Genomic DNA, 12,774 nt, shown 5'->3' with positions numbered 1-12,774 from the left:
GCTGTGTTTGAAAAATGACAGTTGGGAGCTGATTGTCTGGCACCTTATCACTTTTCACTCTGTCTCCTAACACTGCTTAGTAAATAGACCCCTTAGATTGTAAGCTCTGCTGGGGCAGTGTGCGCTATATAAATAACTGGTAATAAATAAAACAAGTCCAGAAAATTGCTGAAACCTAGCCTGTAATCCAGTTTTTATTTACTATTATTACAGTATGAATGAACGAGTATTATCATACAGATGTGTCCTCCTCATACACATAGCATTTTTACACTATTCGGCGTGATACGCATGGCGCAAATGAGGGGTTAGGGTTAGACACTAAGGGGCGGAGGGTTAGGTTTAGGCACTACGGTGTAGGTTAGATTTAGGCACAGGGGAGGGAGTGTTAGAGAGAGGGGGGAAGGTTAAGATACCGACGACAGGTCAAAATCCTGATGCCGGAGTTAGGATACCATCACCATGTCATTGGTACAACCTATGTACAGTCGTCAGCATACCAGAACATGGCGGAAGGAATGGCCACAGCAGCCCCTAGCAAAACCTTTTTTACGCAGATTTGCGACTTAGATGCACACAAATGTACACGTACTCAAAGCGCCAGTGGTCAGTGTACGCCTGCAATGTAGTTTTGTTGTTCCTTGTCATACTTGGGCTATGAATAAGATACATATTTTGAGGGGAAAAAAAAAATGACACTTACCGCGGTTGTCACAAGGCCCCTGGCGTGCCAAGAGGGGTTATTTGGTGCACCTAGGGCCCGATTCAGACCTGGACGCAAGGCTGCCTTCGCACGCAGCCGGCTGCAGTCAAAAGTATGCAAATCTCGCTAGCAGGACATTAGCACGCCCACTATGTTTTGCCGTGCGATCGCAGTATGAAATTAAACGCCCATCAGCCTGACACAAGACGTCCACTTACCCTTAGTAACATACGTCATCTTCAAGAAGTGTATTAAACAATCAATAACATCAGCCGACGTCGGACCCGTACGCAGCACTTGTGACTGACCATACCCTACCGCAAGCACTGCGAGTGCTGCTGTGTCTAATTCTGCCATGCGACATGTATGCTGACGCTGCGGCTTAATTATGCACGCCCCGGAAATGGAGTCCCAACGCACAGATTGCGTTCGCACCACACCCCATCGCCCACCCATAAAAGGCACGTCCTGTCACGCATGCTTGCGGAACGTCTGTGTACATGGTGCGAACGCTTCCCGGTCGCAGTGACTGGTTCTCGCACGCGCACTGCATCTTGTACGCATGCGCAGATTGCAAACATCGGCAGCCTTTGCGGCCGGGTCTGAATCGGGCCCCTGGAGCAAAGGTGTATGAAGAAACGTCTGTGCTAAAAACAACTGTTTACATCATATTATGTAAAAATACCATGGGAATAAATGATATTACCATTGCAGGGCCTTAGGGGGGGCACATAGGTACATAGCAAGACCAAATCAATTGTGAATTTGATCCAAAATGTTCTGGATTCAAATGGATATGACAAAGAGATTCCTTTATTACCCTGCCAATAACCTAAAGAGGGTAATTGCAAATCCTTGCTGGAGATTTCGGTAATGATAATCACTCTCACATTATACTTGTTACCCATGTTGTCTATCCGCGCCCTCCCTGGGATATACAGCAATGTTTTGTTACATCCGACCTATTTACCCAGGGCCTGATTCAGAGCCGGACGCTATTTGCGCTCGCTCGTTCAGAAAATAGGGGTGGCTATTCAAATGAACCGTTCGCTCTTTGCGGTCTGTTCACGCCTCTATGTCTGAACGAGCGAACAAAACTTGCGGTCGTTATTTGGGAAACTACGCCCCCTAGCCGCTCGCATCCTACGTCATGTCCGCTATTTATTTGATTAATCGAGTACATCGACCAGCGTATGAACTGCTCGCTATTCTTGTGGTTGGTTTTTCCTACCGCAATCTTGCGATCAGTTGTGACTATAAAATAACCCAGTGACGTGGTCAATGACGCTGCTGTTTTAATTATGCACACCCATAAAACGCCCGTTTTGACCTTTAAGCACGCCTGCGTTCTGATCTCCACTCCCCGTTTTCAAGCACCTTCCCCTGTTACCACCCACATACGCCTCATTCTGTCACTCAAAATAGCAGGCATTCGCTATTTAGCGAACAAACGATTTTCGGCCGCACTGACTGGTTGGCGCATGCGTATTACGATCCGTATGCATGCGCAGTTGTGCAAACATCGCTCAGAACGAACGAGCGGCCGCTTACGAGCGGCTCTGAATCAGGCCCACAGTCCCAGCAATTTGATATATTAAGGTAACAATAATACTCCATAAAAGAGAGAAGAATCATAGCATGATATAGTCTGTGACAAATACATTGTATTGATGTCTATGTTTCTACTAGTAGTCTGTTTTGTATCTTACATTGTATTGATGTCTATGTTTCTAGTAGTCTGTGTTGTGTCTTGCAGGAGCCAGGTGAAACAGCCCTACACTTTGCGGTGCGCACTGCTGACCAGACCTCCCTTCCCTTAGTTGACTTCCTGGTACAAAACTGGTTAGTATCACCTCTTCATTAAGTTTATTGTGTTTGCGTGGTCTGTCATCAATGTGTCTTTAGTGCTATGCCACATTACTGTATGCTGCTTGCCAACAAGGATTCGATCACAATTATTCTGGGGGGTTATTGGCCTGTGTTTGCCACAGTCATCTGGCTTCGGTATCGGACCCCTCTGCGCTACAAAAGTGATGCGCCTGCCAGGCCGGAATATACAGACTAGCGGCTTCGAGCAAAACCTGCATCCCATGGGGGGGGGGTGCGGCCAGTGCATCCATGGTCACAATGTTAGCTTTCATAATGTCGACATTGTTGAAATTCCACAGCTAACATGATGACGCCTGTGGAATTTCGACATGTCCGACAAGTGAAATGCCGTCTTTTTGCGAAGTGCCGACATTGGGGTTAGAGATATTCTTACCGTGTTGTGGCTTTAGTCGCAGGTTCTGGCTAATATTGCAAAACGGCAACTAAAGCCGCCACTACTGGAACATTATTTGCTGCAGGAGGGTTAGGGTTTAGGCTTTAGGGTACTTACTGACAACTTGCTTCAGATGTTGGTCTGGTCTTTCTGCCTTAGTGTCCTAAGCCGGCTGTCAGCTGATACAGTTGTCAAGTGGTAGATTAGCCGGTCACAGAAATTGTTGCTGGCTCTGTAACAGGGGGCTGCTGCGTGCTCTCTGCCGATGGGCTGTAGCATTTTCTCTACCCCAAGGCTGTTGCATCTTCTCTACCGTGGGGCTGTTGCATCCTCTCTACCGTGGGGCTGTTGCATCCTCTCTACCGTGGGGCTGTTGCATCCTCTCTACCGTGGGGCTGTTGCATCCTCTCTACCGTGGGGCTGTTGCATCCTCTCTACCGTGGGGCTGTTGCATCCTCTCTACCGTGGGGCTGTTGCATCCTCTCTACCGTGCGGGTTGTTGCATCCTCTCTACCGTGGGGCTGTTGCATCCTCTCTACCGTGCGGGTTGTTGCATCCTCTCTACCGTGGGGCTGTTGCATCCTCTCTACCGTGGGGCTGTTGCATCCTCTCTACCGTGGGGCTGTTGCATCCTCTCTACCGTGGGGCTGTTGCATCCTCTCTACCGTGGGGCTGTTGCATCCTCTCTACCGTGGGGCTGTTGCATCCTCTCTACCGTGGGGCTGTTGCATCCTCTCTACCGTGGGGCTGTTGCATCCTCTCTACCGTGGGGCTGTTGCATCCTCTCTACCGTGGGGCTGTTGCATCCTCTCTACCGTGGGGCTGTTGCATCCTCTCTACCGTGGGGCTGTTGCATCCTCTCTACCGTGGGGCTGTTGCATCCTCTCTACCGTGGGGCTGTTGCATCCTCTCTACCGTGGGGCTGTTGCATCCTCTCTACCGTGGGGCTGTTGCATCCTCTCCATACCTTGGGGCTGTTGCGCTCTCCCTACCGTGGGGCTGTTGCGCGGACTCCTAATTTTGGGAGTTTTGTGGCCTCTGTATCATGGGACTGTTAATATATTTTATATCAATTGTTTAATGTCCTTTTTTGTAAAATGTCATAAATGGATTTTACCTTGTATTAAAGTATATAGAGCTCCCGCTTATTATGTAAGACATCTGGTGGGCACAGTGCAGTGTTGGCAGTGAATGCTAATCCATGATGGAGACATTGGTGCATTGCCCTCTAGTTACCGGCCTGACTGCTCACTCTCTCTCCTCATCTCTCTATCCTCAGTGGAAACTTAGATAAGCCGACAGGAAAAGGCAACACGGCCCTGCACTACTGCTGTATATATAATAAGCCAGAATGTTTGAAACTGCTTCTGAGGGGAAAACCAACTATCGACCTGGGTGAGAGAATTGTATCTGCTTCCCTGGCGTTTGTCACGTCTGTACAATATCTGTTCCTGTGATAGAGAAGAGGAGATGCTGAAATACTATGATGCTGACTTGTCAGTTATTTGCTTTGTTACATAAACAATGTATAATACAGATATAGATGATTTAGCAGATATGCACTTGTTCCCGCCCACTGTACGTCCTAAGCTCTAATAATACAGAGATTATAACGCCAAGGCTTGGAGCTCTGTATCTGTCAGCTAATTTCATAGGACTTCGTATCAAATAACCTCAAGGAAGCAAGGAATTCATAGAATACAATCAGTGCCTGATTCCCACATACAATTATACTGTTCCTTTGTACCCCATGGGTCCATGTTGGGTGGATAACAGGGGATGTCTGGTTTAATTTTAAAACAAATTTCCGTTTTCCTTGTAGGAAAATGCTTTTATGTTGTACTTCTCTGGTTGGGTAGCAGGCACCTCCAGGCACTGTACTGCGCTCGGCTCCTTGCCGCGAGCCTGCGTGGTGACTTCACGGGTCTGTACACCCACATTTCCTTGCAGGCTGCAAGCAGGGAGTCCGATAAACATATAAGACAGTATTATAGCAGGCGAATGCAATTTTTATTTTTTATTTCATTTTTATTCCTTAGGCGGCCCATACACGGTAAGATTTTTGCACGATTTAGATCGATCGCAGCGATCAATCGTGCATATCGTGTGTGGTTTGGCGTGCTGTACGACAGGCGACGCACGTCCCCGCCGTCGTACATCGGCATCGAGGATCTTATGGAGGACACATAAGATCCGCTATCCGTCATGCTGTTAAATAGGTAAACGAAGCATCTTGTAAGATGCATCGTTTACCAATCACAGCGGCACGCGATGCATCGGGCTGAATTTGGGAACGTACCGAGGTGTCGTACGTTTTCAAATCACCCCGTGTATGGCCGGCATTATTCATTATTTATACAATTTTTATTTAACCGAAAAAGCCCCTTTAAAAGCCTGGAAATGAGACCAAACATATGATAAATTACAGTAATATAAGAAGATAATGATTTTCCCCTCCTCGTGTACAGTTTTTGAACCATAAGAGAAAAGGGTAGTTGTGTGCCGTCCCTAAAATAAGCTTTTATTCATCGGTGTGTGTATATATGTATGTATATATATATTTATATATATATATATATATATATCAGGTGCACCTTAAAGAACAGGCTGCCTGTTTTATATTGTTCCTCATTGTCTTGCACCTTCTCTCTCTCTTGCAGTAAACCAGCTGGGTGAGAGCGCATATGATACAGCACGGAGACTGAAGGCAGCTCAGTGTGAGGAACTGGTGAGTGCCGGGATTGCGGTCACACCTAGTAACCGTAACTGATGTAATGATAGCAATGAGCGGTAACCAGTATACTTTCCACACATCTCTCTTCTGTCCTATGTGTCTCCTGGCAATATAGGGGGTCATTCAGACCCACTCACGAGCGGCAGTACGCTCGCAAGTGGGTCGATGACCCGGCGAGCGAAGGACTTTGCATCGCTCCGGGTCTCGCACCAAAGGGTGCGTGCTGTCGATGTTGATTGTGGTTTTGTGGGCTTGTGGTTGAGAAACCCGACCACAGGGTTTCACTCGCAAGTCCGATGGTCGCGATGGTCAAGATCATCGCGACCATCTTGTTGGACGCTCGTATATGCTGTGGGTGGTGACCCACAGCTATACGAGCGTCCAGGAGGACGCTCCATTTTAATGGAGGAGGGCCCTGATTCAGAGCGAGCGCTCTGGTCAGAGCGTCCGGCTCTGAATCAGGGCCAGTGATTGTGTTTACTAAGCTTCCACAGTGTGTGTGCCCGTACCTATGTACGTATGTATAATAGCTATTTATATACTGTAGCACACACATATTACGCAGCGCTCTACAGAGAGTGTTTCAGTCATTCGCATCAGTCCCTGCCCCAGTGGAGCTTACAATCTATGGGGTTGATGTACTAAGCCTTGGAGAGTGGTAAAGTACCAACCAACCAGCTCCTGCCTGTCATGTTACAGACTGTGTTTGAAAAATGACAGGAAGGAGCTGATTGGTTGGCACTTTATCTTTCTTTAAGACTTAGTACATCTACCCCCCGTATTTCTTATCATATGTACACACACACCAGGGTTAATTTTTTTTTTTATCACAAGCTAATCAGCCTACCAGTATGTTTTTGGAGTGTGGGAGGAAAACCGTAGCACCACGCAAGCATTGGGGAGCACATACAAACTCCAAACGCAAAGTGCTTTAGTCAGACCTCGGGGCTGTGTGCAAGTAATACTAACCAAAACACCAACAGTGTTGTCCAACATGGACTGAGTGCCAGGTAGATCATTATTATAGGTCATTCATTACCAGTGAAAAATAATTAGGAACCAGCGTTCCAAAATTTATTGCAGAAAATCACCATAAGGACATTTACTTAATCAATACAGCACAGTGATGAAAAGGCTTTCGTCATTCCATCATAAGTGAGCTCAGACATGGCCGACGGCCATTTTGGTACCTTTGCACCTTTTTTATGGGCTACCTGTACACTTGTTATTATCACAGTTATCACCTGTAATATACCTAATAGCCCCAAACATAAGAAATAAAACACCACCAAAATGGAGGAATCCGTTACCTGCCATGTTTTAGGACCAGTGCAAAGGACCCCAGCCCGCATGTGGCTACATGCCAATACATGTAATATACAGGAATATTAGGGTCCCGTCACCTGACATCAGGCACACCAGCCTGTGGCCCAATATGGTCCGGGCCACAGGCTGATGGTTTCTCTACTGTAATTCTTACCTACAGCACAGGACACCTTTTCATCTATATTATGATAATGTATATTACAGGGCTTGTCTCACTGAATCACCACATAAAAAATAAAACTGTGTGGTGTTTTATGTATTCATAAGCTTTCTCAGTCCATGGCCGACAAGCTGAACCCGCACATCCACGTGGAGTATGACTGGAACCTCCGGCTGGAAGAGATTGACGAGAGCGACGATGACTTAGATGATAAGGTAAAAACCTACACGCGCAGACCCGAGATGTTTATGTATGTACAGTGTGTTCTTATGTCACTTAGTTACTCTGCAGGAAGATTTAGGCATTATGGGGAGTAATGGCAACCTACAAAAAGATTATTGCTGTTTGTCCTTCTGACATATATAATAAAATAAAAAAGAAAATTAAAAAAAAATCAAATATAAATGAAAAAAAAAAAAAATTGTAATAAGAAACACCGTCTCTGGAAATATTTATCAATACAGACGGACTAACTCCCGACCTTAATGATCACCACGTTGTGCATAGACCACCCCCAAAACTATATAACCTAGAAAAAGATTTCAGTAATTATCTACAACCGGGGTAGGCAATATTTGTCTATAGGTGCCAGATGTTTAACATTACAAGCCAAAAATGTTTCCTGAGTGCCACCAGCTTTACAGTATTCACAACAGTAATGGATGAGTGCTAATTATGTCAGAGGCTTCCCTTTTGGAAGTAAGGGCCCGATTCAGACCCGGTCGCTAGATGCATACGCTCGCACCCAGCGTATGCAAATTCGGCTAAGTGACGGCACGGCAGGCGATCGCACAGCAAGGCATAAGCACGCCCACTATGTCTTGGCGTGCGATCGCTTAGTGTATGCAGGAAGTGCATGCAACCGTCCATCGGAAGCGAACACAGCGCTTGAGGTTGACTATACCCTACCTCAAGCACTGCGATCACTTCAGCATGAAATACAACCAAGTGACGTGTACAATGACGCTGCCTGTTAATTATGCACGCCTCTGAAATGGCGTTGAGACGCTCAGGCACGCCTACTTTCTCATGTCCACTCCACCATTCCTAGCAGCCAGCCCCTATCACCACCCACAAATGGCTTCTCCTGTCACTCTCTCTGCTGGGCAGTCTATGCGCAACGAGCGATCGCTTCCCGATCTTTAGCACTGGTTCGCGCACGCTTACTGCGATCATACGCATGCACAGAATGCGAACATCAGCCAGCTACGAGCAAACGCATCTTAGAGACCGGGTCTGAATCAGGTCCTTAGTTTGCTCAGGTTATGTTGATGATTTGTAGTCTGGAGATGGAGGCATGCCTCAGAGCTTTGCACTGTTATTCCACTATGAGCAGGGTTACATGTGGCAGGGCTCACTCACCAGAGGCCCAGGCTTTGTTGGGTATGCAGGCCACACTTGGGTCTTTCGGTTTGGTATAGGGTCTTGTGCTCCATAAAAGTTATCCTCTATGAGGCCAGGAGGTAACGTGGGACGGGGAGCGGAATCACTACATGTCTTGCAAGAGAGGGACTGACCCCACTGGTGCCAGGCAAATATCCTCGAGTGCCACCCCATGGCACTGGCCCCTAATCTAGAAGTGTCCTCTCTGTAGGAGACACACACGACTACATACTAGTGGTGCCCAGCGTATGCACTTTTAAAAAATAAAACAATACTATTTTGAATGCGGCTTTGATCGATCCTACACAGAATGGAAGCGTATTTAATGAAAAGACAACACTCTGACATTACTTAAGTTTATGTAGCAAGATAAATTACTGAAGAAAGTCAGTATATATTATATTGGGTAAGGTGCAGTATTTTTGTTGTGTGTATTAGCTACAGTAGTTTATTCAACGAATTCATATTGTACAGAGTAGCCATAATTAATCTTCATCTTTTCAGAGCTGCCTGTAGCTCGATCTAACAACCAGAATGTCACCAATTTTGGTAGGGAGACTAATTATGATGTGGGAAGCAGGGTTTTGCGGAGGGGAAAAAAAAACTTTTAATGCAAAAAAGTTGCCGTCACAGAGAATATGGCGCTGTAGTATGTGATAGACAAATTAATAAGACTAAACTGTGATGAGCGAATAGCCTTTATTGTGTTACAATAATAACAACACAGCAATAAAACATTTGTCTGTCCATTTTCATGTTGTTTTCACATTGTACAGCACCATTTCACATTGAAGAGCGCCATTTCACATTGTACAGCGCCATTTCACATTGTACAGCGCCGTTCCACATTGTACAGCGCCGTTTCACATTGTACAGCGCCATTTCACATTGTACAGCGCCTTTTCACATTGTACAGCTCCGTTCCACATTGAAGAGCGCCGTTTCACACTGTACAGCGCCATTTCGTATTGTACAACTTTGGTTTATCTGCCAAAGTACAAAAACATCCCACTCTGGAGTTCCACCAAACCATATGCCCGGTGAGTTATCACCATATCTGGTTAGTTTCTACCACGCTGCCGAATGAACTGGCATAGCCAAATATAAAATAAGTGTGGTCTGTATTGCCATAACTTGATGACCACCTGCTGGCAGATTTCTAGTGTAAGCATTTAGGATTGCTATCACCGTTCATTCAGGGAACAGCGTATTGGATCTTTGAATACCAGGAATGATTTCTGGTTTGGTTATCGCTATAAATGGCTGAGGTGAAGTAGGAGCCATTTTGTATAATGATTAATCAGTTCATTTTGTCCTTCACTTTACACCTGTTGGAGATTTTTACCCAACCCATGGAATATAGGATGACAAATTGTACTCCTGTGATCATGTACAGTTACCCGTGCGTCTGACTGACCAATCCCATTCCTGTTTCTCCTCCCAAAAGCCAAGTCCCATCAAGAAGGAACGTTCTCCGAGACCCCAAAGCTTCTGCCATTCTTCCAGTATTTCTCCGCAAGACAAGCTGTCGCTGCCCGGATTCAGCACTCCACGGGATAAGCAGAGACTGTCTTACGGAGCCTTCACTAACTTCATGTCCACCAGCACTGACTTACCAACGTCGCCCTTAGCGGACGCCCCACCGCTCCCCCCGAGGAACACAGGCAAGGGTATGTTCTGCCGAGTCTGATTAATAATAAATATATATATATATTGGGGCTTATGAGTAGCGTCCTGAATAGGATAAGTATTAGTTCCAGGTGGTTTTATAAGGAAAATAAATATATTAACTGAGATTGCAAAAGCCAAATGTACTTTTATTATTATTTTTATAATAGTTTTTACATAACTTAATATTCTTTCTTATAGAAAACACCATACCCTAAAGGTGCATACACACACACAACGATTTTTTTGAACAATTATTGTTAACGATATCGTTCAATCGTTGAAAAAATCTTTAACTTTCTGAGTGAAAACGATGAACGATTATCGTTCATGCGCGTTCACATTTGTAGTTTGTAGTTCAGCCAGACTGGCCAACGCAACGATTTTCATTAAGTTAATATGCAAAAATCGTTCATTACACTTTAAAAAATCTGACAGATAATCGTTCAGAAAATCATTCAGAAAATCGTTGGTATAAAATATCGTTGTGTGTGTATGCACCTTAACTCCATTACTTTAATAATAATAATAATAATAATGTTTAGTATTGTCAAAACCAATTATAACAGTCACTTTGTTCATTTTTTTTATTGTTTTTTTTATTTTTTTAACCACTGTGCTATTTTTTATTTTTTTAACCACTGTGCTATTTTTTATTTTTTTAACCACTGTGCTATTTTTTATTTTTTTACCAGTGATATTTATGAAGTGCAAAAGAACTTGTGAACAGCATCATCTCATAGAGATAGTTATTTTATATATGTTAGAACCCAGACTCCAAATCTCGAGAGAGATTATCTGATCTAATGTAATTGGGTAACCTTTCTGTTTTCCTGTCAGCTGCAGGTAGCGGAGGCTGCCATGTTGTGGTTTATACATGAACTGGCAGCCATTTTGTACGTTCTTACGTTGTTGCCATTTACTGGTTCACCAAGAATGTGGTCATTACTGAGGCCTACAGCACAATATGGCTGCTCACGCTACGCGTAGGTGATGAGGAAAACTGAAGGCTGTTGAGCAAGAGGGGGGCACGTATGGCATCCATGAAACTCTGTATTAAGAAATGAAAACAGATGGGATTTTATTTGTTCTTTAGACATCAGTAACACCAGTCACCGTGAGCAAAGCACCATATATACCGCTTGCTTCAACACAGGCGGAATCTGGTGTGATATTGGGCGTGGTGCTATAAATGCAACGTTCTTTATATTATAGATATCCTAATGGGCTTCTATTTTTTTTTTTTACTTTTTAGATACTTACAGTTTTAACTACATATTAGTGTTTTGTAGCCCATCTGCTAATGCCTCTGGCACGTTATGTAAATGAGAGGGAGGAGCCAACTCAATGATCATTCTATTAGTTTAAAAAGAAAGTAGTGCCGTGTGCTCATAGCTTTGTATACTCACATGTATCTCCTAACTGATAGCTATATGTCTCTGATTTGCATTCAGTTTATACGGATATTAAGCATTTATTGGGTATTGTCAGTAAATGGAGCGAAATGGTGAACATTAAACACCAGATTTCGCCGACTGGGCGCTGGGTAATGCAGAGGCCGGTGTGCGGCTCGCCCCTCATTGGTCTTTGTGTGCTTTTCTAGCTTTATCCGGCCCTTCTTCCAACCTCTCATTAAATGCCCAAACCCCCAGTGGCAGCTCCACATTATCCAAGAAGAAAGCACCTCCCCCACCCCCTGGACACAAACGAACCCTCTCCGATCCGCCAAGCCCACTACCTCATGGCAGGGGCTCGATACCCTGGGGTGAGTTGTGAAACCAACGTGATTGGTCTGGGCTTTGTGTCTCTGATCTCAGCTCTACTTCTGTCCCCAACCCCCTCTGCGTGCGGGGGGCCTACCTGTCACTCTTCCTTCCTGCTGGGATTTCTGCTCCTGTACAGCCAACGGATAACGTGCACCTGTATATCGTCACATAGACGAGACGTAGCCGGCAGCGTGCGCGCTGAGTGTATGCTGTATGAACGCTTGTCGCTCGCCCTGCCTGCTACCTGTATACAGTCTGGAAGCACCAGACTCTTGGGTCTATCGCAATCCCGCTTTACATGGCACAATTAATATTTTGCCAAACAAAATCCCCAAATTATTTATGACCTGCATTTATTGCTTAAGTAGTAATACGAGGTCCGACCCACCTCGTCTAATCAGACGGGTGCACATCTTGGAGCTGCTTTATCCCCTTTCTGCTGTGGGGTTTATATTATTCTCTTTACGGGGGTCTGTATTATTTATTCATTCCGGTTTCTCCTCTCCTGTATGTGCCAGAGTTCTGTGCTGTCTCTGTTAATGCAACATCCCAACGTTTCCAATCTGTGAAATACATAGCTGTGGTTTGAGTGTAATACATTCATTCCCCCTCCACCGTGCAGCGGCTATAGGATCTACAGAGGTGGGGGGGGGGATGGACGAGACCTTGAGGAGTGAAAGCAATTGTGTGCCCAAGTTTAAATTAGGGGTTTTATTGCACATTTACTGTATTGTAAATCGCTTTGATGGATAAAACCTGTCCATTTAAGCT

The 12,774-nt window shown here is 45.1% G+C and overlaps 1 protein-coding gene across 5 annotated transcripts in view; it reads left to right on the top strand.

Annotated features, from left to right (window-relative positions):
• The window catches only part of ASAP1 (ArfGAP with SH3 domain, ankyrin repeat and PH domain 1), a 354,817-nt gene that overhangs the window by 327,465 nt on the left and 14,578 nt on the right, over window positions 1-12,774 (top strand). For 4 of the 5 annotated variants that reach the window (XM_088457887.1, XM_088457888.1, XM_088457889.1 and 1 more), the window contains 6 exons: window positions 2,460-2,545; window positions 4,246-4,361; window positions 5,627-5,694; window positions 7,294-7,401; window positions 10,017-10,239; window positions 11,841-12,002. In XM_088457887.1, coding sequence (XP_088314013.1) covers window positions 2,460-2,545; window positions 4,246-4,361; window positions 5,627-5,694; window positions 7,294-7,401; window positions 10,017-10,239; window positions 11,841-12,002 — 763 coding nt within the window. The remainder of the gene's footprint in view (window positions 1-2,459; window positions 2,546-4,245; window positions 4,362-5,626; window positions 5,695-7,293; window positions 7,402-10,016; window positions 10,240-11,840; window positions 12,003-12,774) is intronic. The other variant, XM_088457891.1, reaches the window with a different exon arrangement.

Source organism: Taudactylus pleione, unplaced genomic scaffold (genome assembly GCF_031769625.1).
Source record: "Taudactylus pleione unplaced genomic scaffold, aTauple2 ptg000791l, whole genome shotgun sequence".
Taxonomy (NCBI): domain Eukaryota; kingdom Metazoa; phylum Chordata; class Amphibia; order Anura; family Myobatrachidae; genus Taudactylus; species Taudactylus pleione.
The sequence above is the reverse complement of the archived record's forward strand: the minus strand, read 5'-3'. Positions and strand labels throughout refer to the sequence as shown.